This window comes from Trichechus manatus, unplaced genomic scaffold (genome assembly GCF_000243295.1).
Source record: "Trichechus manatus latirostris isolate Lorelei unplaced genomic scaffold, TriManLat1.0 scaffold00113, whole genome shotgun sequence".
In the NCBI taxonomy this organism is placed as follows: domain Eukaryota; kingdom Metazoa; phylum Chordata; class Mammalia; order Sirenia; family Trichechidae; genus Trichechus; species Trichechus manatus.
Window position 1 is genome coordinate 7,896,045 of NW_004444049.1, and position 26,299 is coordinate 7,922,343.

At 40.3% G+C, this 26,299-nt stretch overlaps 2 protein-coding genes across 2 annotated transcripts in view; one reads left to right on the forward strand and one right to left on the reverse strand.

Moving 5' to 3' along the window:
• Window positions 1–629: 629 nt before the first annotated feature.
• The window catches only part of LOC101359393 (solute carrier family 22 member 9-like), a 95,875-nt gene continuing 70,205 nt past the window's right edge, over window positions 630–26,299 (reverse strand). The window contains 5 exon segments of the mRNA XM_012557657.1: window positions 630–719; window positions 1,024–1,114; window positions 1,393–1,596; window positions 2,075–2,183; window positions 3,980–4,194. Coding sequence (XP_012413111.1) covers window positions 630–719; window positions 1,024–1,114; window positions 1,393–1,596; window positions 2,075–2,183; window positions 3,980–4,194 — 709 coding nt within the window.
• LOC101347279 (solute carrier family 22 member 24) lies at window positions 21,427–23,209 on the forward strand. The gene is made up of 3 exons (XM_012557638.1): window positions 21,427–21,828; window positions 22,534–22,621; window positions 23,202–23,209. The coding sequence occupies exons 1-3, from the start codon at window positions 21,427–21,429 to the stop codon at window positions 23,207–23,209; spliced, it is 498 nt and encodes a 165-aa protein (XP_012413092.1).

Below are 26,299 nucleotides of genomic sequence, written 5' to 3' on the forward strand. Positions count from 1 at the left end.
TTTTTTTTTTTTCTGGATTGTGTTGTCTGTTATTAATTTCCAGATACTTTTGGATCTATTTGTCAAGTTCTTCCAGTGGTAGGGGGTTTTTCATTGTAAATGCACCATCAATTACTCCACCAATTAATTGTTGAAGCATTGATATTTTTAATACAATTCCATTTTCCTATCCAAAAACATGCTCAGTAACTACAATTATACAAATATCCTATTATGAGTGTTTACCAAGTATTATGGTTTTCTTCATATTTCTTATGATAAATCATAGGTATTTTATATTTACTAATTCAGTACCACAATTGTAAATGAGATTAATTTTCCTACTATATCTTTATGTGTTTTGCAAATTTGCATATATATACAGATGATCTTGCTTTTTATCCCATTTAATTTGCTCTTTGATCAGCAGCAGTTCCTGGAGTTCCTTAAAACTGTGTCACTTTTGTTCAGGTATCTTCCTGCTTTTCTTTCTTGAGACTTTTCTCCTGGGACAAATAAAATGAAACCAACAAACAGTTAAACATATAAAAGAAGAGACATGAAATAAATATATGCATCCTGCATTTTTTAAGCTAGCTTATCCTCTGCCCACGAGTTTTGGTAAAAAACTATGACCCCTACATGAGAGTTCAAGTAAATCTTGTAAGGCAAGATTTGGGGAAGTAGCTCTCATACTTGCTATTCTCATCTTTGGTCACCATGGCATTGGCCAAAGAAATCTGTGGAAAAGGTAAGGGAAGCCCAGAAAAATCTTAGAATCCTTTCCCATTGTGTATTATTTTGAAATCCCTTTTCCTTACCATGCCCTTTATTTATTCTCTTTTCTTAACACTTTCATTCCCAGTGAAACCAGACTGACTGAGTCTCACAGGCAGCACAACAGAACTCCTTCCTTTTGGATATACGGTGATTTGCACCAGAACAGTCTTGTCCTCCATGTGATTTTCCTCCATTTCCTCAGAGTCCACGGCAGTCAGCAGGCCTACAGCTAAGGGCAGTCATAGACAGCTTGTGGGCACTCACTGCGCTGGGGAGCACCAAGGTTGAAGGATGAGAATCTGGTGTTTGGGTCTGTGCATATTTGTGAAAAACCATCAGGGGCGTCTGTCTCACACTAAGGAAGGGAGGGCAGAGGAGACCTAATTGTGGTCACTTCACTACTGAACTTACTGGAACAGCTGGGGAGAGCTGGTCCGTGTGATCTAGAGATTCTCAGGTGGAGTCTAACGTCACTGTGGATGGGGGTGGGGCTCCCACTGAACTCAAGGCACTGCCACAAATGGAAACAGCCAATGCTGAGCTTTCAGAGGGGGCCCCCAATGGTGTTTTGCCTTCCCCATCACAGACCAATAGCACATAGCAGCCCCAGGGAGAGATAGAGGTTTTACTCACCCGTTTTCCACATCCTGGATGATGTCAGGCAGAGGCTGATTCCTGGTTTCAGGAAGGAGAAGGACAACAAGGCCAGCCAGGATAGGGGGGACTCCGTAGATGATCCACGGCAGGCGGGCAGAATACATTGCTAGGGTCATCAAGAGGGGAGCCAGGGCTGCCCTAATACAATTGGCCACTACAAAGATTCCTGAAATTCTTGCCCTTGGGGTATGAATAACAATACAGATAAATCTGGTAAAATCCACACATTAAATTTTGTTATATTATTTTGCTTTCATTATGGGAACCACTACAGCAGAGTGTTTGCACACATGGAGACTGACTGCATTCCCTTGCTTCTGAAATGCGCTGTCTTGTTTGCTGGGTATTATCTTCAAGTTCACAAGTGCATCAAGACAGATTTTCATCATTTAAAACATAATGATGCCCATAGCACTTACCCTTTGAATGGTTCAGAAGATTAGGTGAGATGATGCACTAAAGGGCTTTTTCTTTTTTTTTTTTTTGGCACGGTGCCTGGCAAAAAGTCAACTTTCAATAAATTTTGGCTATAATTTGTTGTTATTATTATGACTATAAAATGGACTGCTTGTGATAACTAACCAGTGTGTTTTCTTTCTTCCATAAGTGACAATTAGCTGGGAAAGTTCTGCTTTGACCCTGACAGAGCATTTTGTACCTGATTACCGTGGGGAAAAGTTCACTGGAGTGGGCAACAGAACAGGTGATAGCAGTAGAAGTAGTGCCCATTCCCAAAGTTGCCAAAACTGTATTTAGAGCCTTCATTTCTAGAGAAAGGAAGACCAGTCAGATCAGGAAATTTGAGCTGAAGCATTCAGCATTCCCAAAATACAGAAGAGTTTTGCAAGCATAAAACATATTGCATAGAAAAATGCACAGAGGCAGAGAATGTGGACTGGCTGGTGATCTGAGACATGTGACTTGTCAACTTATTACATCTTAAATAGTGTAATGGTTAATTGTACTTGTCAACTTGGCTAGCCTATGGTTCCTAGTGGTTTGGCCAAACTCTGGACTAGTTGCTGTTCCATAATGTAATCTAATGCCATGTGATGTCGTCACCTTCCAGATGGTTTGCCACTAGACTATAAGTAGTTAATTTGGAAAAACTCGCTGTCTTGAATCTGCACTCTTCCCGTTATCTGATTTATAGGTCTTGGGACGGAAGTCTGCTTAGGTCTGCAGCCTGCCACTTAACCTACAGATTTTGAACTTGCCAGCCTCCTCTAATCTCATGAGCCAGCAAGAGGCTCCAGACTGTTACAAGACCTAAGGATTTTGGAATTGCTGTCTCCACAATCCCTTAAGCCAATGCCTAGAAGCAAATCTCTCTTTATAAAAACATCCATCTCACCAGTTCTGTTTTCCTGGAGAACCTTGACAAAGACAAATAGTGAATAAAAAGACCTGAAAAATTGTCCCAACTCTCCCTGCATATCGAAGATTTTCCAGAGGACGAGAGGGGAGATTGAGTCTGGCAGGAGCTTCCCTCCGTTGTTCTGCCTATGCCTTCTATACTCCTACTGTAGAACATAGGACTGTCATGTGGGCAAATTCTGAGGAGTCTAAGACGCATCCATGTCCTTGAGGAGTTGAAAACTTAGGTGAAGATATAATATTGACCAGGGACAAGTATGGCACATGAGAGTAATAAAGGAGAAGACTTCAATTGTAACGGAAAGAATGAAGATAAGCGTGACTTAAAATAATGATCCAGCAATCAACAACAAGAAACTCTTTGGGAGGGAGAAAAGATGTTGTGAACCACGGAAGGGAAGTTTAAGACAGTCAGTTTTCTACTCAGTTAAAAAAATATGATAGCTTTGCAACATTGGAGTGTGGTCTATTCTAAGGCAGCCAACTTGCATCACTGCTGACATTCAATAGAATTGGAGCCACCATCTGGTCCTGTAAAATACATTACTCAGCTGGGAAATACGTGAAGTGTGGTAAGCACATGGGTCCCCTAATCACTACATATGATCATTTCATTTAGTAAAATTAAAATTCTAAGAGAGGACCTTAATATGCTTAACCTCTTATCCCCGCTGTATACTTCTTCAACGGAGACAAAGTATTTTTATTTTCTTGAAGCCAAAAAGCCTCCACTAACCCAGGTTTGCAGTCATGGTGACCTAATACCAGACACACAAGTGAACACATAGAGATCAGGGAGTAATTGTCACCGGAGCTGTTGTAATGAGAGCCCAGAAAAGGAAGTGACAATACTGTGTCCTCATACAGTTACAAGGCCTATTCCCTCAATGATTGTTATTAAACGTGTGACTGGGCAAAGGGCAAGTGATCAATTGTGGTTCTGGAGAAAATGTCATTATTTTCCAGACATTTCTCAGTGATAATGAAGACAACTAAATGTCTGGGCTGACCCTTGCTGACCTTTGCCTCCATTCCTAACAAGTTCATGGCAGAATCTGTCCTAAACCTGTAGATTGGTTTCAGGAGACCCTTAGGCTCCTTTCCTCCTACTTAGGCAGGTAAGACAGTACAATCCCAGAGCAATGGGGAGAAGCCACTTCTTTTTCTAACCTTGATATTTTCTCACCTTGAGGTACAAACATGAGGAGCAGAATAGAAATACCCTACAGGAACATGAAAATGGTCTGGCTTCCTGCACGGCCGATATGATTGATAGTCAAAAGTGCCAGACCTTTGCCTAGAAGGAAGACTATGCCAAAAAGAACTTGGAAGAGGAAAACATTGCTCCCCAGGTGCTGGAGGTTGAGCAACAGGCCAAAATGAGGTATACTGACTGCAAATCTGTGATGAACAATAGAAGAAAGACACATCATAAGATTTAGAGCCTATGTTCTGCAATTGACCATGACTTTGGCCCAGTCAACCAGTGGCTGGCAGTAAAGCATTAAGGCACAGTTGTTTTGTAGAATATTTTCTTTCTTGGTGATGATTTTTAAATTGTTATCAAAAATTGTATGATAATGAAGAACGGAATTGTTAAGTTTATTTTTTGTAATGTGGAGAGTACGTTGTGGAGGCTACATGATGGGACGTCCTAGGAGTTAGAATGTTTCTATGTCTTGATCTAGCTTTTGGTTCCATATTTACATACGGAAATATTCATTGAACTGTATATTTTTTAATACACTTTACTGTTTTTAAGTTTAACCTCAATTAAAATGGAAAGAAGCAATGAAGAAACTTAAAAGCCAAGATCTGGACTGTGGTTGACATTCTCACCATCAGTCTCCTGGGATGAGTGAACCTTGTAGGATGATGTGACATACTTAACTCCTCATTGTATAATTATTTCCTCTGAGTCTTTTCATAGCCCTTTGACTAACTCCAAACATAGTAATTATTTTGTATATTCTCATCATTTGTCTCCAAGTCTGTCCCCCACAACATTCTTGTATCCTTTAAAATCAGAAATAGGCTTGCTATTTTAACATTCCTCATGCACTGTGCAAAGCCTACCTCACAAAAAATGTGAGGCAGATCGTTTATGCAGGGTGGGTGTGTGGAATAAATCACACACAGAAGGTTTGTTCTGTGCTGCCTCCAGCTCCTCCTGCATGGTGCATCTCAAAACCTGCAACAACAGCAGCAACGTATCTTTATCAGTGGCCACCAAAGTGTTAGTCTTTGGGAGGATCACTGAGCACCCAAAAGAGGACAAAAGAGACAAATTTCCTTTCTGTGTAGTGGAAAATTAAGAGTTCAGCTGCTAACCGAAAGGTCAGCAGTTCGAATCCACCAGGTGCTGCTTGGAAACCCTGTGGAGTACTTCTACTCTGTCCTATAGGGTCACTATGAATGGGAATTGACTCGCAGTAATGGGTTTATTTTCATAATGGAAAATATAAATATGAAACATGCATTTACAGGTGGGAAAGTGGTATGATCAGCAAATTAGGGAGTTAAAGGAGCCTCAGGGAAATTATGCAGTGACTAGGACATTTTAAATAGGGACCAGAGATGGCTGCAGGACATCAAAAAGGGTGCACAGGTTAGAGATTCAGATCAGGAAGTAAAACCACATGATGAGTTAGTTGGATTATACCAGCTGGGCATGAAAGATTTGGAACTCAGCTTGGTTCTCAGCTGGTTGTCCTTGGTAGCAAAACATTTTATCTCAGAAGGGAGGAAAATTTCATGAGAGCCTTTACTTTGGTTCTTGGCTCAGCTTCTTCTAGACAAATCCTGGAATATGTTTCTCCATGAATGAGATGCCTAGAAATAATGTGAGGGCAAAAGCAGTGAGATCTTGGTGTAGTATGATTTATACCCAGTCCTAATTACAACTTGGTGGTATACTATGGCTATGCCACTTGGTAGTTGTTTTCATGAAGAAGACAACTGAACATCTCTGAGCCTTAACTTCTTGTCATATAGAAGAAGGAGAGGAGAGGAAGAAGGAAGAAGAGGATGAGTATAAAGAGGAGGGAGAAGAAGAAGAGGAGTATTAGAAGAAAGAGAGGGTGAGGTACATGAAGAGGAGAAAAAAAACAATGCTGGCTCTCAGAAGGCTTTGTAGGCTATACAGGAGATAAAAAATGTGCATGTGGAATCTATGTAGCACAGCTCTGGCACTTATTAACTATTCAAATAACACTAGCTCCGTTCTCTTCCCTCCTACATAAATGAAACAATATGTAAAAATCCATTTGGAAATTTCAACGATGAAGAGAATTGAGAGGAATGAAAAGCCACTCTAACTGACAAATCCTACAAAATCAAGAGTGCCCTTTCAGTTTGCAGCTCCAGCCAGAGCAGCAGGATATTTAATTTTGCTTTTGGAAGAGAGGAGTCATGGCAGCATCTCCTTCCTGATTCCGACACCAGGAACCTATGGCCATGGACCATTGTCATGGGTGGTGTAGTAAGAAGGGGTTCCAGCACGGGCCAGATGAGGGATGCAGTGCCTGTGAGACTGGCATTCAATTCCATCCAATGCCAAAGTAAAAGTTAGCTGGGATTGTTTTGTATTGGTCATTCATTCCTGGCGAGCACACAGAGATGTGAGTTGAGTTTCCAAAAGTATTTAGAAAGGGGCCATCAGGTCATTTATAGGAACGTATGGAGCTTCACCTATCTGGTGGAGTCCTTACTCAGCACAGGTGCTAACACATAGAGTTGTGTCTACCTCTGGAAACTAGGGTACAGGAGGCCTATATTCTACTGGGAGCATACTGGAGCTTCACTTGTTTTATGAATCTTTCTCCTTAATTTTCACATGCTATTCGTTTAAAAAAAGTATCACAACGCCATAACGTGGTGAAAATCATGAAAGAGCCTCCTGTCTCAAGCCTTGCCCGCCCAGTGTTGTACTGCAGTCAGCTGGTATAGGTTCACAAGACCCATTTGTTAAATATTTTAATTATTTGAGAGCCCATTGCCATCATGATTGTATCTTGACATCAACTATGATGGTAGTATTCACAGAAGAGAATTTGACAATTAACATAAATCAGGGCTTTCAATTTTTTTCCTGGGAAGCTGGTTGTTAAGCATTTACCAGCACACCACTGGCCTTGTTCCTCTTCAGTCATTCAGACTTCTCTTCACTGCAAATTTCATCATATCCCTGCCCTCCTTAAACCTGGCTATTTCCAACTTATTCTCTAAGACCCATTTTAGATATTACTACCTCCAAGACTACCACCTGTCTCGCAGTTTGTTGTACTTTGGTGACTTATGTGTTGCTACGACACTGGAAGCTATGCCACTAGTGTTTCAAATATCAGCAAGGTTAAACCATGGTGGACAGGTTTCAGTGGAACTTGCAGACTAAGACATTCTAGGGAGAAAGGTCTGGTGATCTATCTGAAAATTAGCCAATGAAAACCCTATGGATGACAATATTGTCTGATACAGTGCTGGAAGATGAATGAGCCCCCTAGATCAGAAAGCACAACAATCAGCCACAACAATGGACTCCAATATGCTAATGATCATGAAGATTCTGCAGAACATTTTGTTTTGTTTCACATGGAGTCACCATAAATCAGTGCCAACTGGACAGCAACTAACAGCAAAGACACCAGAAGTATTTGATGCCTCCATCACCGCAATCTAGGTTAGAGCTCCCTCCTCAGTGTTCCCATTTGACTCTTGCTTTACTTCTGAGAGACTTTATCAAGCCCATTTACCTGTCTGAATATGACCTTCCTGAAGACAGAGGCTGTGGATATTTTTCCCCCACTCTGTCACAGAATCTGTCACTAATAGTCATGTAACAAATTTGAAATGAAGGAAGAAAGGAAGGGAAAAAAGGAACGAAAAATGAGGCAAGAAAAGGAGGAATGGTAGAAGGAACAGATGGAAGGTGGAATGCATTTAGAAGCTGAAACATGAAATTTCAGAACCCGTAAAGGAAGAAAAGCATATTAATTCAGAGAGCTTTCAGAAGATGTTTGAGAATGTGATCAGAGATAGAGGAAGTTAAGATTTTTTTTAATTAAAATTTATTTATGTTATTTACAGATTAAAATTTATTATTGCAGAGGAGTTGGGAAAACTTTGAAGTTTGGTGAATGTAGCAGAAAGCTGAAAAGATTCAGTAGAGAATTTTGTACTGGTCTCTCATAATTACTAAGTCACAACCACGTAAGTGTGTTATAACTGACTTTCTAAAGATTCAGTCTCCATTTAATACTTTTCTCATGTGGTTTTGTGGGGAAATGAGCCTTGGAATTAGGGTGCTTCTAAGAAAGCATATAACTCAGACTGGATCTCTGTGGATCATGAGTTCTAGGGTTTCAGAAATACCAGAATAGAGATAAAGAAGGAAACAGACTGGACAAGTCACAGTGGGATAGGAAGAGAGAATAGAGCAAAGCAGAGCAGAGGTGTCGAAAGAACATGAGGGTGTTTGGAATATATGGAGATTTGAGCAGACAGATGAGACCATAGTTACATCAATGAGTCAGAAACAACTAACTATAATGAGCAAAGCAGGAAAGAGTATTGATCAGAAGATGCAGAAGGGTCTGCCTTAAGGCTGGAAAGCAGGATCTGCCTAGGGGCTGACCGAAACAAGGTGGACCTCATAAAATCAACCAAAAAGAAGTTACCTAAGAAAACTGCAGGTAGGGGGAGCGTTTTATCTCTAATCTTCATGTTTCCATGTCCAGGGACTTTGAATATGAACACTCCCTGGCCCTCTCTACATACCCTAGGTGGCCCATGAAGGACTGTGTTGATTATTAAGTCTGGGAGAACACAATGGGCCTACTCATACCACTCACTCTACATTTTCATAATAGTTCTAGTACATCTTTGGAGAGAGACTGCATTCTCTGGGCCATGCCATATATTTAGCAGGGTAGGCTCTTCTCCTGCCAGGAAAACCTATGACTATTAAGCAAGTACAGTCCTGGGATGAAGTGATAGCAAAGCTATTGTTGCCACTGATTTAAAGCCAGTCTTCACAGTAGTAAAAATATAAATTTTGATCTCCGTGTGTTATGGATTGAATTATGTCCTCCCAAAATATGTGTTGTAAATCCTAACCTCTATGCCTGAGGTAATAATTCCATTTGGGAATGGATTATCTTTGTTATGTTAATGAGGCAGGATTAGTGTAGGTTGTATCTTGAGTCAATCTCTCTGAGATATAAAAGAGATTAAACAAGCCAGCAGAGCAGAGATGGGGGGAAGAGAGATGCTAAGCTACATGAAGATCATCCAAGAGCAGAAGCTAAAAGAGACAAGGACCATCCTCCAGAGCTGACACAGAGAGAGCCTTCCCCTACAGCCAGCACCCTGACTTCAGACTTCTAGCCTCCTAAACCCTGAGAAAATAAATTTCCATTCGTTAAAGCCAGCCATTTGTGGTATTTCTGTGATAGCAGCACTAGATAACTAAGACACAATCTATCGTCTGATCACCGCATCTATCTCTCAGTTGTCTGTGATTTGGACAGAGGAATTGTGCATTATTTACTTGGCCACCCCAACCCCTATACTGGAATAACCAAAAAATTGATATTTGCATAGATATAATTTGGAGCAGCTTTAAATTAGAAAGACTATCTGAGCAGGATGTGTCAGTCTGTTAGATTTAGGTAAAAACAGGACTAAGACCATAAATTCAGTTGATTCACTAACGGGTCATAACTAGCATTGTGAACATGAAGCTGAGAAGCAGGAAAGAGCTTTTAAAGGAAAAAAGAAAGACATCAGAATGAAGGTCTTAAACTTGCCTGGAAGGCTAAATCTGGCCCAAAAGTGTGTTAGATTTGATCAGAACATGGTCTTATACAATTTGATTTAGTAGCCAAAGTTTTAAAATGCTGTCATGCACTGCTTAATGTCTGTTTGGGCAACATCTGGCCACATATACATCCGTGGTCACATAAGGTTATACAGGTAGTCCCTGGATTATGAACGAGTTCTGTTCCTAAACCTGTCTTTAAGTCAAATTTGTACTTAAGTCAGAACAGTTAGGTACAGTTTGTATCTAACATCAGTTAGTCAAATGTTTGTCTTAGTATATAGTATGTAGTGTATCTTTATATGCATAAAAAACATTGAAGAAACACTTCTAGATAGACTAAAACATCTTTTACATAATAATACAGTACTAATAATAATGTTTTGATACATATTGCAAAGTAGCACCAGTTTGTTATTAAGAACCACTGTATGCACCTTGAATTTTCAATATAATAAGCTTTACAGGGGTTGGTTCATAATTATGGGCTGTATGTAAGTCAGAAGTTCATAACCCAGGGACTACCTGTATATAATATGGTGTTCGCACAACAGCCAAATCACATAACATCCTATTTCACAGAATACATCATGGATGTTAAGTGACCCAAGATGGTAGTTATTTTTGCCATACCATCCATTTTTTAATGATCTTAAAAAAAATCAAATGTGGCTTCAGTGGGTACTGTCTTAGTTATCTACCATACCAAACCCGTTGACATCGAGTCTATTCCAACTCATAGCAATCCTATCAGACAGAGTAGAACTGCCCCATAGGGTTTCCAAGGAGCACCTGGTGGATTCAAACTGCCGATCTCTTGGTTAGCAGCCACAGGTCTTAACCTGTACGCCACTAGGGTTTCCTCTTAGTTATCCAGTTCTGCTATAACAAAAATAACTTGAATGGGTGGCTTTACCAAACAGAAATTTATTTTCTCACAGTTTAGGAGGTTCTTGTTGTGTTGCTGTTGTTAGGTGCTGTCCAGTGGGTTCTGACTCATAGCGACCCTTTGTACAACAGAACGAAACATTGCCCAGTCCTGTGCCATCCTCACAATTGTTATTATGCTGGAGCCCATTTGTGATGGTTATGATTGTGTGTCAACTTGGCTGGGCCATGATTCTCAGTGTTTTGGCAGTAGTATAATGTTGTGATCACCGCCCTCTTGAGACTTGATATGTGATTACCCCCATGATGGGATCTGCTGTGAGTAGCCAATCAGTTGAAAGGGAGTTTCCTTGGGTGTGTGGCCTGCATCCGAATATAAGCAGACATTCTGGTTTTTGCCTGTGCAGTATCCTGCAGCTGCCTCCTGTTGGTCTGCACACCCAGAGGGGTGTGAGTTTTAGGAGCATACTCCTATGGTTAGTGCGTGACAGTGTCTAGTCACCTCCTTGAGCTGCAGCCAGCAAACGTCATCTTAATTAGCTCTGGTATGTCTGCACCATACCTCTATCTCCTATTGGGTATTCTGTGAAAGTGTCTTTCTGCGTTCTTCGCATGGGGTTGTTAGCTTTATTCTAAGATGGCCATGCTGTGTCCTGCCAGTTGGTTGGGAACCTCCACTCCGTATTTCTAGTTATTCATCATTTTTTATCAGTTTCTCTTTTCAGTGATTTCTGATCTAATACTGTATCCCTTCATTTAAGGTTCAGGGTTCTAGGACTGACATTTGTATCTGTTTTCGTGGTTTTATGGGTCTTTGTTGCAGAGAATGGCTTAATGCTTCTGACTATTTCACCATCTTAGCTCTGTTTCTGTTATTATTAACTTCTAAGGTGTCAGAAATTAATTGTAAACATCAGTACAGTACTCTTAGTTATGGTAAAGACAGTTTTCTTAAGATAAATGGATCATGTTTTGGTGCATTGTTTGATGTTCGAAATAAAATGTTAGAACAATAAACAAATGTAAATTTAAAAAAAAAAGATTACAGCCTAGAAAACCCTACGGGACACTTATGCTCTGTCACATGGGGTTGCTGTGAGTTGAAATCGACTCAGTGGTACCTAAGAACAAAAACAGTGGTTGCATAATTCTGTGATCACTAAACCTACGTAATTGTATACTTTCTTCCAGATCAGTGGATTGTCCGGCTGGAGGATGAAGCCAGAGAAGAGCCTGGTGGTGCCACCATGAGGGCGATTTATGAAGAGGCTGGAGCCAAAGGAAAGTTAGGCAGACACCTGAACATATTTGAGAACCAAGACCTGAAGGCTAGCTGAAAAGTGTATGTTCTTGTTAGCTGCCCTGGAGAGGCCCAACTCATGGTGACCCCATGCACAATGGGCTGGAAGGAAACACTGAATGCCTGGTCTGTCTCCACCCCCAAGATCACTTGGAGAAGGACCTAGTGATCCATAGAGTTTTCACTGGCTAATTTTCATAGGCCTTTCTTCCTAGTTTCTTTTAGTCTAGAAGCTTCCCTGGAACCTGTTCAACATCAAAGCATAATGCAAGCCTCCATTGATGGGTGAGTGGTGACTGTGCCTGAGGTGCATGGGCTGGGAATTGAACCCAGGTCTCTCACATGGAAGACGAGAATTCTACCACTGAACCACCACTGCCTCATGTGTATGTTTTTAACAGTCCCTGAACTATTAGAAGATTGGGAAGATTCTGTAAATACAGGAAAAGAGAATGGTGCAAAGTAGAGGATGCAGTCAAAGTTCTCCACTGTCATAATCCTGCACTTGCAGAGTTTCTAGAATACTAAAGCTGGGTTGTTCCCTAACCAGTGGAAACTCCATGGTCTGGTCCTCTCCAGAGAATAGTGCCTCGTCTGTAACCTGCTCCACAGACATCTAGGTTGACACTTTGTGTACGAGAAAGAGAGTCAGGAAGACCTCTACCACCACATACACTCTCATGGTGAGAAGGCAGCTTTATTGTCCATGGCAAACATCGGAATGACGTTTGCAAACTGAATCTGCCATGCAGGGTTTTCAGTAAGTTGCCTGTTTTTCTGTTGCTTTTAAATTTTCTTTCTTTTTTAATGCCGTAAAACATTTTAATGTGCCAGACTATGTAGATTTTTTTTTAGCTGCCTTTACTCTGCTGCCCTCTTGTATTTGTTGATTGCCATTTTTTCAGAGCATTCTGTGTTTTTTTTTTTTTTTTGTCCATTTGACATGACTCTGTGGTTTATTTTGCAGTTGTAGGTCCTAAATTCAGATCAACTTACTTGCGAGTGTATTTCTGTCCTGAATTGTTTTCCCATTCACAGTATTATCATATCCAACAAATCTTTCAGTGGTGAGAACTGGTGAAAATGATTATTTGTGGTCTTAAAGAAATTTTACTTCTATTCCAAAATTTGAGCCCTGATGGTGCAGTGGTTAAGAACTACCACTGCTAACCATAAAGGTTGGCAGTTCAAATTCACCAGCTGCTCCTTGGAAACCCTATGGGGGCAGTTCTACTCTGTCCGATGAGTCACGACGAATAGGAATTGACTCATTGACAACGGATTTTTTCTCAAAACTTGTTCCATAGGATCACAGTTTTGATTTATAAATTAATATTTGGGATATTTCCATATTTTCTAATAACTATTTTGACAAATGTTTTAACTTTCTCTCCAGGAATTTCCTGATTCCTTTGCCTCAAATTTCACAACTGTTATTTTGACACTGGTTATCTGATATGGCTATATCCCCTATAATGCAACAGTAGTTTAACACATAAAGTACAACTCTATAGAGCTGGTAACTTTTAGGAAGGTATTCTTAGCAAAATGCATATAATAAATGGGAAAATCACTGCCCCCAAAACTGGAGAGGAAGGATGATACAATCACAGCATACATAGAGCAAAAGTCCAGCAGAAAAAGCTGTTGAAGACAGTACTGGCAAGAGCACTTAAACTATAATTAAAGAATTGCTGGAGACTCAGTGTGGACTCACTTAAGATTTAAAAAATTCTAGGGTCTAAATCTTCTGGAGGGTGAGTTTTACCTCCAGGAGCCCAACCAGATTTTCGCTGTGAAGGTCAAAGAAAAATTCTTGCTTCCAGCAGGGGGAGGTAAAAGTAACTGTAAAAATGGCATAGTGTCAGACTTTCTGGTCTGACTTCAGGGGGAAGAGAGAGAATCACCATCAGCATCAGCCCAAAGCTGACTCCTATGAGGTAGAGGTCAGACATGCCTCCACTCTTCAACCTTTTTACCAATTCTGACCCCAGATGTCCCTCCCATGGCACTCTCTACTTCTCTGCTTGCCTGTCCACACAGAACTCACAAACTATACTCATGATTATGAGATTTATTAGGGAAGTGACAGGTTACAGTTCAGGATCAGGATCAACTTGGGAGTAACAGAAACAACTCAAACAACTTCTTTGATCAGGACAGCTTTTTCTCAATATGCCCACAGGCAGGCGTCTGTCTTGGCCTTGAGCCCTTGGCTGTTGGCCTTGGCTCTCGGCCTGATTTCCTTCCTGCTTAGGAAAGTGTTACAAAACTCTTTAGCTCACCTAGTAAGTGCCTGGAGGCACCCCAGTCCACGAGGAAGCCTCCTGCCCAAAAGTGCTCAGCTGTCTTGCTCTGTGGGTCAGTGAGCCTAGCCTGTCAGTCCCGTGCTGCTTCCGTCTCATACCGTCTTTAGTGTTACAACTCTCTATCTCCAGGATCTAGCAGGTTCTCAGGAACCCTGGGTCCAAAGGGTGTGCTCTGCTCCCCCTCTTCTTCTTGATGATAGTGAGGTCCCCTTCAACCTCTGGGATTAGCTCCTTTTAAGCCTAGTAGGATGGCAAAACTAACCAATTCCCTAGGAGGGATCCATGCACTTTATTTGCATTAGCAGGCTGTCCAGTCCCCTTGGTGGGCCACAAGCACCCTATCTGCATAGTACCACCCAATCATTTTGTGGGGGTTACAAGACCATGGCTACAAGGGCCATATAATAGCAACTCACTGCAATGCAGTAACCATTCTGGGATACAGTCAGAACCAGAGCCTTCTGTTCTTCCTTCTGATCTCTGTAACAAAGACCACTAATCAAGGGAAACTACTATAATAAAGGCTTATTTACCTAAAGTCCTATTACCTGGTATATTATGCCTGGCTTTTGACAAAAAATTTCCAAAGCATGCTGAAAGGCAAGAAAAAACATAATCTGGAGAAATAAAGCAAGCATCGAAACAGACACAGATATGTCAGAGAAATTAGAATTTTCAGACCAGGAACTTAAAATAACTATTAATAATAGGATAAGGGCTCTAACAGAAAAACTGGACAACAGATGAGTAATGTAAGCAGAGAGATTAAAACTCTAAGAAAGAATTTTAAAAGTGCTAGGAATCAAAAACACTGTAATAGAAATGATAAATGCCTCTGATGGGCTCACCCATACTCTAGCCAGGGTCAAGGAAAGAGTCAGTGAGCTTGAAGATATATCAGTAGAAACCACCTCCCAAAATGAAATTCAAAGAGAAAAAGAAAAACATGGAATGGAATATCCAAGAACTGTGGAACAACTGTAAAAGTTATAACATGCATCTATGAGAATACTGGAAGAAAGGAAAGGAAAGAAGAAAGAAGAAGAAATATTTGAAGTAAAAATGACTGAGAATGTTTCACAATTAATGACAGACACCAAATCAAAATTAGAGGGAGTTCCTAAGATGGTTAATTTCTCTTAATAGGATAATTCATAATTCAAAGAGGTTGAAACCTTATTTATGGTTACCAACGGTTGGGCTGATAGAATCAGGATAGCAAGTTATTGAGAAGAGTGTTTCTTTTGGGGATTATTAAAATGTTCTAAAGTTAGATAATTATGGTTGCAACAAATTTTCCCAGGTTTAGACTTAGCAGACAAAGACTTCCAATTAATGATTTTAAATATGTTCAAAGAACACATGCAGTGCAATGCATCGCTTTTATATGACCTTTCTCATCAGGGTCTTGTAACTCCCACCAAATGATTGGGTGTGACTCTGCAAATAAGGTTCTTATGGCCCACCAAGGAAACCCTGGTGGCATAGTGATTAAGAGCTACGGCAAACCAAAAGGTTGGTAGTTCGAATCCACCAGGTGCTCCTCGGAAACCCTATGGGGCAGTTCTACTCTGTCCTATAGGGTCGGTATGAGTTGGAATCCACTCAACAGCAACGGTTTTATGGTCCACCAAGAAGATTGGAAAGCTTAGTAATAATGTAAATAAGGTGCATTGCACACTTGTGGGAATGACACCATACAAATAAGGTATATGGAACTCTAATGAGGGAAGTGGTCAATTTTCCCATCCTGCTAGGCTTAAAATGAGCCATCCCAGAGGCGGAAAGGGGGGACCTCACTACCACCAAGAAGAAGAGACAGGAGCAGACCATGTCCTTTGGACCTGGGGTCCCTGCACTGAGAACCTCCTAGACTTAGGAGACAGAAAACACCGGCGATGGTGCAAGATGGCGAGAAGTGGGTGGCAGAGAAACGGCAGTAGCAGAACAAGGAGACCAGCCTCGAAGGCAAGGTGGGATTCCCTGCCATAGAGCAAGGCTGTTACAGAGGATGTGCCAACCCACAGAGTGAGAGAGCTGAGTGCCTTCAGGCAGGAGGGTTCCTAATGGAGCAGGGTGCCTCTGGGCATTTGTCAGCGGAGCTAAGCTTGCCAACCCACAGAGCAGGAGAGCTCAGCACTTTTGGGCAGGAGGCTTCCTGGTAGAATGGGGTGCCCCAGGCACTTATTGGCAGAGCTAAAGAGCTTTGTAACACTTGCCAGAGCAGGGCAGAGACCACCCCCAGGGTCCCAGGAGTGCAGGGGCTGAGGGAAAGGCTTACCTGTGGGCATGGCTGAAAAGCTGTCCAGACCAAAGAACTATATCCTGAGTCATTCCTGACCTAATTGTAACCTGTTATTTCCCTAATAAAACCCATAACTGCGAGTATGGTCTGTGAGTTCCGTGTGGCCATTGCAATGAATTATTAAACAAAGCAGAGGTAATTCTCTCTCTTTCTTGTAAAGTTAGAGGAGGTTAGATGCCCTCACCACACCATTTGTACAACGTGCCTAAGAATTTAAAGAAAGGCATAACATACAAAGAACATCAATAAAGAGAGATTTTAAAAAGAACCCTATGGAAATTTGGGAGTTAAAAACCACAGTATCTTGAGGGTTAAATTCACTAAGGTGCTCAACAGTAGATTTAATTGCAGAATTATCAGCAAATTTGAAACTAGAGAAACAGAGATTATGAAACACGAAGAACAGAAAGAGAAAAAAATGAAAAAAAATGAACGAATCATACAAAATGGTGAAAGACCTATTTCTTCACCCAAAGTTCAGGAAGAATGCAGAGATGTCCACTCTTGCCACTTCTGTTCAACATTGTGCTGGGTCTAGTGAGGGAAACTGGGTAAGTAAAAGAAATTAAAGGCATCTAGATTAGATAGGAAGAAGTAACACTGTTTATCAACTAAAAATCTATTAGAACTAATGAGTTCAGCAACATTGCAGAATACAAGATAAATTACAAAAATCAATTGTGCTTCTAAGCACTAGCAATAAGCAATCCAAAATGAAATCAAGAAACCAATAATATTTACAATGGCATCAAAAATAATAAAATATTTAGAATATTTTTAATAAAAGAAGTGTAAAATTTGTACACCAAAAACTATAAAAATTGTTTAAAAAATTAAAGATCCAAATAATTTGTTAGGCATCTCATTTTCTTGGATTAGAAGTAATATTGTTAAGATGACAACACTGCCCAAATTGATCTACACATTCAAAATCCCAACAGATGTCTGCAGAAGTTGACAAGTTTTCTTCAGTGTTCATATGAAAATGCAAGAGACCTAAAATACTCAGAACAACCTTAAAACAGAACATCCCTGGTCAATGATTTCTTTCAAAACTACGAGCCACAGTAATCAAGACAGTGTGGTTCTGCTATAAGGATAGACATAGAGATCAAGGAATAGAAATGAGAGTCAAGAAGTAAACCCTAATATTTATGGCCAAATGATTTTTGGCCAAGTCAGGAAAATTCATTGGTGGAAAGAAAAGTCTTTTCAACAAATGGCACTGAAAAAACTGACTATCCACATGCAAATAATGAATATGGACTCCTACCTCACAGGACAAACATTGCCCAGCCCTGTACCACCTTCACCATCATTGGCATGTTGGAGTCCATTGTTGTGCTCTTGTGTCAATACATCACATTGAGGGTTTCTGTTGTTTTCACTGGCCCTCTACTTTACCAAACATGGCGTCTTTTTCTAGCAATTGGTCTTTCCTGGTGACATGTCCAAAGTAAGAGAGTCAAAGTCTTGCCATCCTTGCTTCTAAGGAACTTTCTGGTTGTACTTCTTCTAAGATTGATTTATTTCATCTTTTCGAAGTCCATGGTATATTCAGTATTCTTTGCTGAAACCACAGTTCAAACCTATCAATTCTTCTTCTGTCACCTTTTCTCATTATCCAAATTTCCTATGCATATAAGGCAATCAAAAAGACCATGGCTCTGGTCAGATGCACCTTAGTCATCAAAATTTACATATTAGCTTTTTAAAACTTTAAAGATGTCTTATGCAGCAGATATCCCCAATGCAATATATAGTTTGATTTCTTGATGGCTGCTTCCATGGACATTGATTGCTGATCCAAGTAGAATGAACTTAAATTTTTTCCTCCATTTATCATGATGTTTGTTGGTCCACTTGTAAGGAAAGTTTTCTTCATGTTTAGGTATAATGCATACTGATGGCTGTAGTGTTTGACCTTTATCATAAGTGCTTTGTGTCATCTTCACTTTTGGCAAGCAAGGTTCTGCCATCTGAATACCACAGGTTGTTAATAAGTCTTCCTTCAATCCTGATGCCACATTGTTTGTTGAACATACAGACTGAACAAGTAAGGTGAAAGGATACAACCCTGCTGTACTCCTTTTCTTATTTTGAACCACACATAACCCCCTATTCTGTATGAATGACTATCCCTTGATCCATGTAGAGGTTCCACCTGAGCACAATTAAGTGTTCTGAAATTTTCATTCTTTGCAGTGTTACCCATAATTTGTTTAAAATGCATTTGTGTAGTTGATAAAGCACAGGGGAATATCTTTCTGGTTTTCTCTGTTTTCAGCGAGGATCCATCTAACAACACCAATGATATCTCTCTTTCCACCTTGTAATGGTTAAGATTGTGTGTCAACTTGGCTGGGCCATGATTCTCAGTGTTTTGGCAGTAGTATCATGTTGTGATTACTTCCCTGCTGAAATTTGATAAGTGTTGACCCCCATGATGGACTCTGCTGAGTGGTACCCGCAGGGGTTGGGCCCATGATCGCTCATTGCCCCGTCAGCCTTCATCTCCACGCCCTCCTCTGCCTACTTCCTTCCTGCTTGCTTTGCCGGGGCTTTTGCTCATTCAGGATCCTACAGCTGGCTCCTGTTCATCTGGCCTCTGGTTCTTGGGAGTTGGGCTAGCAGCTTGCCAGCAGTCTTGGCTGCCGATCGTCGATCTTCACAGGCTAACAACACTGCTCTCCAGCCTGCCGATCTTGGGTTCCCCAGCCCCTGCAGCTATGTGAATTGGGAGAATTCTCTTTCCTGACTCATGGACTTGGGTCTTACAGCCTCTAAAAACCCTGTGAACCATTTCCTTGGTATAAATCTCTCTTTATATATATATATAAATATATATGCACACATTACTGGTTTTGCTTCTCTAGAGAACCGAGCCTAAGACCACATCTCCTCTTCTGAATTCAGCTTGAACTTCTGGAAGTTTCCTATCAATGTATGGCTCCTCACACTCTAACAGTTGCATCAAGTTGAGTTCAACTCATGGTGAAGTCTTGGGTGTCAGAATAGAACTGTGCTCCATGGGATTTTCAATGGCTGATTTGTCAGATGTAAATTTCTATGCCTGTTTTTTGAGGCACCTCTAGATGGACTCAAACCTCCAGACTTTAGGTTACCAGTTCAGTGTGTTATCTGTTTGCCTAAGCCAGGGTATGAGTATTAAAAAAAAAAAAAAAAAAACACAGATAATCACAAGTGTTGGCAGGATTGTGGGAAAAGTAAAACTTTCATACATTGCTAGTGGGAATGAAAAATGGTGCAGCCACCATGACAAAAAGTTTGCCAGATCCCCAAAGTGTTAAGCATAAACATAAAATGTCCCAGCTATTTCTTTCCTAGATACCCAAGAGAATTTGAAACTTATGTTCACACAAAGATGGGTACACAAATGGTTATAGTAGTATAATTCATAATAGCCCAAAAGTGGAAATACACCAAATGTCCATCCACTGATGAATGAATGAACAAAAATGCAGTGTATTCATGCAATGGAGAATTTTTCAGCCATGAAAAGGAATGAAATTCTGATACTTGCTACAACATGGAAGAACGTTGAAAACATGATGTTAAGTGAAAGCCAGACACAAAGGACAAAATATTTATGATTTTATTTACATGAAACACACGAGGGAAATCTGTACAGGCAGAAAGTAGATTATGGTTGCCAAGGGCTAGGGAATGGGAAATGAGGAGTGACTGCTAATGTGTACAGATTTGTTTTTGTGGTGATCAAAATTTTCTGTAATTAGATAGTGGTAACGGTTGCACCAGGTGCCCTGGTGATACAACGTTTAAGTGCTCGGCTGGTAACTGAAAGGTTGGTGATTAGAACTCACCTAGTGGCTGCACGGGAGAAAGACCTGGTGATCTGCCCCTGTAAAGATTACAACTTAGAAAACCGTGTTGGGCAGCTCTGCTCTGTCACATGGACTTGCTATGAGTCAAAATAGACTCGATGGCACATGACAGCAACAACCGTGAATGCACAATTTGTGATAAACTAAACCCACATAATTGTACACTTTCACAGGTTAAATTGCATGGTGTGTGAATTATATCTGAATAACACTGTAAAAAAATTTTTAATGGAAGATTTAGTGTTAACCAAGATGACATTTTTCCTTTATTTTCTCTACAATTATTCCACAGCACACTGTGCATATGCTATTTATGTATCTTAAACATCAAAGTGTAATTATGTGCCTTTCCCTTACTTACTGGACTATAAAACCCTTATAGACCTTGTCTTACACGTTGGTCTAGTCCAAGAACTGGCACAGAAAAGATTATCATAAAGGAGAGACAAATAATCAATAAACTGGAAAAAATAAACCCTTAGCACTGGCCTCCCTCTCTTCCCTGCACCTCTACCAACCCTTTCCCCATCACACTGACCTTATATCAATGTAGATTCCTGGTATGATTTGAACTAAAATAGTGTATGATGCTATAAATGAGTGATTATACCACATTCCGCTTGTTTAAATTTAACTCAGGATAGTTTTCATTAACTTTCATAATCAAAATTCAGTATTAAACAAGAAAAACACTTACATTCTGTTCTTTCCAAGGAAAAATCACAAAATAGTTGGCTTTTTTTGGTGCAACAATGTATGTTTTGGGAAATTTCTGCACATCAACTGCAACTTTATCTTAATTTGTTTAGGAAGTTTTTGCAGACCAAAGTCCAATACTGACAACTGAGTGTTTCTGAGGACAAAGATTTTCACAGAGTGGATCTTTAAACAGATTTAACTGAAACAACTTAAAGTATCTCTGCTAAATTATTACCTCTGAAAAGAGCTGGATGCTTGATCCCAAAACAACTTGAAGAAGCTGCTTCCACTGCTCTGCTTCAGTGGTGACATTCGGCTCACTGAGGAGAAAGGAGTGTCAACATCAACACTAACCTAGTGTGACTTACTAAAAAGAGACATTTTCTCCCTTTGAACTTATCTCCATAGCGTCATTTTGCCTCTTCTCAGGGATCACGAATTCAACCTCAATGGGATTCCAGGGCATCCTGCATCAAGCTGGTGGCCAGGGGAGATTTCAGATCTTTCAGATGGTTTTCCTTCTTGTCACTAATGTCATAGTGCAAATGCATATTCCATTGGAGAGCTTCTCTGCCGCCATCCCTGATCATCGCTGCTGGGTCCATATCCTTGACAATGACACTATCTCTGATAATGGCACTGGAATCTTCAGCCCTAATTCCCTCCTGAGAATCTCCATCCCACTCGACTTGAACCTGAAGCCAGAGAAGTGCCGTCGCTTCCTCCACCCCCAGTGGCAGCTCCTTCATTGGAATGAAACTTCCCTCAACACAAGTGAGCCAGACCCAGAGCCCTGTGTGGGCAGCTGGGTGTATGATAAAAGCACCTTCCCTTGTACCACTGTGACTAAGGTAAGAGGCACCATTTTCCTCCTTTGAATACGTGATCTGGGTATTTAGAGATAACGCAAGTAATGAACATGTTCAAGCCCTCAGTCAGTATGAAAGTTTTATTCTTCATTCTTTCATCAAGTATCCATTACTTATCTATTAAATGCCAAGCATGTGCAGATAACCAGACTAATGAATTAAAAAAAATAGTCATAAACTCTACTATCACAGTGCTTTTATTCTTGGAGATACCAATGTTTAAACAAGTCATTGATATAACGTATGAAAAATGGTCTGCTAGGTCAGGACTGCTAACCTTACTTGCAAAGTAGAAACATCCGGGGAGATTGACAAAACCTCATGCTCAGACTGCACCTCAGAGGAGTTTTAAGAGATGCTTGGGGGTAAAAATCCGTCAATCACTAAGTTTTTAAAGCTCCTGTACTGATCTCACTGTGTAGCCAAGACTGAGAACCACTTAGTACTGAGTGCAAAATGAAATAATATAACCCCTCTGGTTTAAGTGAGCCTTACTAGGGAAAGTTATACTTAAGCTGAGAGCTGATTGGTAAAGGTCAGCTAATGCAATAAAGCAAACCTGGATCTGAAGAAAGGGGCCTGATACACTGAAACTTGCAATTCATGGTAAGGTGTTAGTGGCAGGTTTCTGCTGAGGTGTTCCAAGCTGTTGTGAAGTTCTGCAGTGTTGGTTTCCTTGTCCTCCAGTGGGACCTGGTATGTGAATCTCAGTCACTGAAATCAGTGGCCCAGTTCCTATTCATGTTTGGAATGCTGATGGGAGGACTTATATATGGTGAGTGTCTCTGGATCACTGCTTTCTTCTCTGTGGGGTATTTTCATTGGCTTATCTTTCATTAATAAATCTTTATCGCAGATTACACTGTCCTGGGGAAGACTTTGTGCCCACGCATCTAGACACAGAAAGGGAGAATGACAGTCACATGGCAAGAGCTGCTTTGTCAGCATTGAGTGCTGTGTACGGGAGGTCAGATAGAGGATGTTTCCAGCTGACCTGGAGGTGTTTCAGGACAGGGTTCTGAGAAGAGGTGCATGACCTGTGGTTTATAAATGAGACAGAGTTACCTATGGGAACAGAGGCAGATGTCTCACGACAGGGAATTCAGCCTATTTGAAAACACAGATATAGAGAACAGCATTGCAGGCTTTGGCCAGTCTGTCATGGTCCGTCCCTCTTGGACCCTGTGAGCTAAATGCTTGTGGTCATCTGCAGATGGGTTATCATGCGATAGTTGCCCAAGTCTGCTGGGTAGGCATTGCTCTATAAAATCTGTGGGGTGTGGGGCAAGGTGTCATTGATGGTGTATAAAAAAAAATTATGCTAATAACCTTGATTTTTGTTCTTGTCAAAATAGCTTTTTAAAGGTAAGTTTTGTTACTAGATAAGATAGTTCAGCAAAGGATATTTTCTCTCATGGTTTGCAGTGTGAGAAGTTTGGGGTATCCTGAGCCTGACGGTACCTCTTCTGAAATAGGCCAACAACCCTCGCCACCACCCAAGCATGTCTCCCATGAGGGAAATGGGGAACTAGAGGTGTCCTTTACATCCACCACCTTAATGTCAACTGTCGTCTCAGCTGAAAACTGTGAACTTTGAGTGCATCACAGTAAACGTAACTTACACAAGATTTCAAGGTAGGAGTGTGTCTTTCAGCTAGCGCTGTAACCCAGTACTCTCTGATGGTGTAATGAGACCATGTAGAGAGATAAATTTAATGGAGCCTAATGTGGTAGAAATGGGGAGAAGAATCACTGGCAGAACAGGACAGTGGAGAATTACCTGACGTTGAGAGGGATCCGATATACTAACATAAGATTTTGAACTCTATCAGAAACCCAAAAGGATTATGTGCAGAGGAAGTGCATGGTTAAAATGATATTTTTGAGATAGCACACTCAACTATTCATAACATCCCAAAACTGGAGACATCTAAAAGTCCATGAAAAATAGAACAGATAAATAAGATGCAGAATATTCACATAATGGAATACTATACAGCAAAGGAAACGAAGAATTACATGCAGTAATATAAATAAATATGATACCCTTATGTCGAGCAGGACAAGCCCAAAACAAATGTTCACATACTATGTAATTCTTTTTATATAAAGACCCAAAACAGACAAACTACTCATAATGTTGGAAGTTAAGAAAATGATTCTATAGAGAATATTTATTGAGATTGCACTGAATGTATAGATCAGTGTGGGTAAGAATGCCATTTTCACAAATCGGATTTTCTGATCTATGAACATGATGTGTCACTCTATTAATTTAGGTTTTCTTTCATTTCCCTTTTTTAGCTTTGTAGCTTATAAGAAAAGTGATGCATTTTTTATGTTATATTTATTCCTAATTAGTTTTTCATGCTATAGAATTGTTTATTATAAATTTAGTTTCCAATTACTTATTGGTGGTATACAGAAGTGCGGTTAACTCGTGTATGATTGATCTTTCATCCTGCTACCTTGATCAGTTCATCTATTATCATGTCATATGCTAGTATGGATAATTTTACTTATTACTTTCCCAGATTTTGCCCTTTATCCTTTTTCTGGCTGTAGCTAAGACCTTTGGTACTATTGTAAATGAAAATGTTAAGAGCTGATATACTTGCCTTGTTTCTGATCTTATGTAGAATGCTTTGAGTCTTTCACTATTGGGTATATTAGTTGTAGGATTATGGTTGTTGTTAAAGTAACTGTTTATCAGTGGCTCTTTACCCATCATCAATAACAACCCCTTTCCTATTCCTACCCTACATTAAACAAATTCCTTTCTTCGAGATCTTTCTATAGATTCTTCTCTCTGGTTGTGGCTCTTTTATGCCATATTCTAGAAAAATCAGATTGACCAAATTCTATAAACACAGACACAGCAGAAGGGTATTATAGAACCCATTGGCTACTTTGATGCATTGCTCCATGGATGTTCCACGGATGTTCCTTTCACACGAGTTAGCCTTGGACTGCATGGTTCTAGAGACCCAAGTACAGATTTAGCTTGCTTGTGTTCTAAAAACTATACACACTCTCTATTATGTTAAATGCAAGTGGTAGAAAAGGGACATTTACAACATGTTAAAATTTCCAACATTGTAGCCTGGTTTCACTTGGTGTCAAAGACCTACTGGTAACAGATTGAAGAACAGATTTGTATATTCAATATCCAATTACAAACATGGAGGTGTTGCTCATTTGGTCTCCTATACTTGATTGAACTAAGAAGCACGTTCCCCACATGTGTTATTGTTTGTTTTATAAGCCTGTCTAAATTTTGGCTGAAAAGTGGACTTTGGGAGTGGTTTCAGTTCTGAGTTAGCAGGGTGTCCAGGGGCCATAGCCTTGGTGGTTCCTCCAATTTCTGTCACACCAGTAAGTCTGTTTTTTTTTTTTTTTTCTTTTTTTGTGAGTTTGAATTTTTTTCTACATTTTTCACCTGCTCTGTCCAGGACCCTGTATTGTGATCCGTGTCAGAGCGGTAGGTGGTGGTAGCCGGGCACCATCTAGTTCTTCTAGGCTCAGGCTAGTGGAGGCTGTGCTTCCTGTGGTCCATTAGTCCTTTGGGCTAATGTTTTCCTTGTGTCTTTAGTTTCCTTCATTCTCCTTTGCTCCATACTGGACGCAACCAATAGGTATATCTTAGATGGCAACTTGCAAACTTTTATGACCCCAGATGCTACTCACCAAAGTAGGATGTAGAAGATTTTCTTTATGGACTATGTTATGCCAGTTGACTTATCTCCTGAGACCATGGTCTGCACCCCTTTGCCACAGTAACTCAGTCCCTTAAGGTGTTTGGATGTGTCTATGAAGTTGTGCTGACTTCCCCTATATTGCGTGTATGTTGTCTTTCCCGTCACAGAAGTTACCACTTGTCTACTGTCTAGTTAGTGACTTCTCCTCCCCACCCCTACATTCCTAGCAACCATCAAAAATTATTTTTTTCTGTGTGAAAACCTTTTCTTGGGTTTTCATAACAGAGGTCTCATAAAATATTTGTCCTTTTGTGATTGACTTATTTCTTTCAGCATAATGCCCTCCAGATTCATCCATGCTGTGAGATGCTTCATGGATTCATCTTTGTTCTTTATTATTGTGTGGTATTCCACTGTGTGTATGTACCATAATTTGTTTATCCATTCATCTGTTGATGGGTACTTAGGTTGTTTCCATCTTTTTGCTATTGTGAATAAAGCTGCAATGAACATGGGTGTGCATACGTCTATTTGTGTGATGGCTCTTATTTCTCTAGGATATATTCCTAGAAGTGGAATTGCTAGATCCTATGGTATTTCTAATCTAGCTTTTTAAGGAGGCGCCATATCATTTTCCACAGTGGTTATACCATTTTACATTATCACCAGCAGTACATAAAAGTTCCAGTCTCCCTACAACCTCTACAACAATTGCTATTTTCTTTCTTTCTTTTTTTTTTTTTTTTTTGATTAGT

Coding starts and splice junctions, on each gene's coding strand:
- LOC101347279 (XM_012557638.1), top strand. CDS start 21,427: ATGGGATTCCAGGGCATCCTGCATCAAGCTGGTGGCCAGGGGAGATTT. Junction 21,829..22,533: donor CTTGTACCACTGTGACTAAG/GTAAGAGGCACC, acceptor CTTGTCCTCCAG/TGGGACCTGGTATGTGAATC.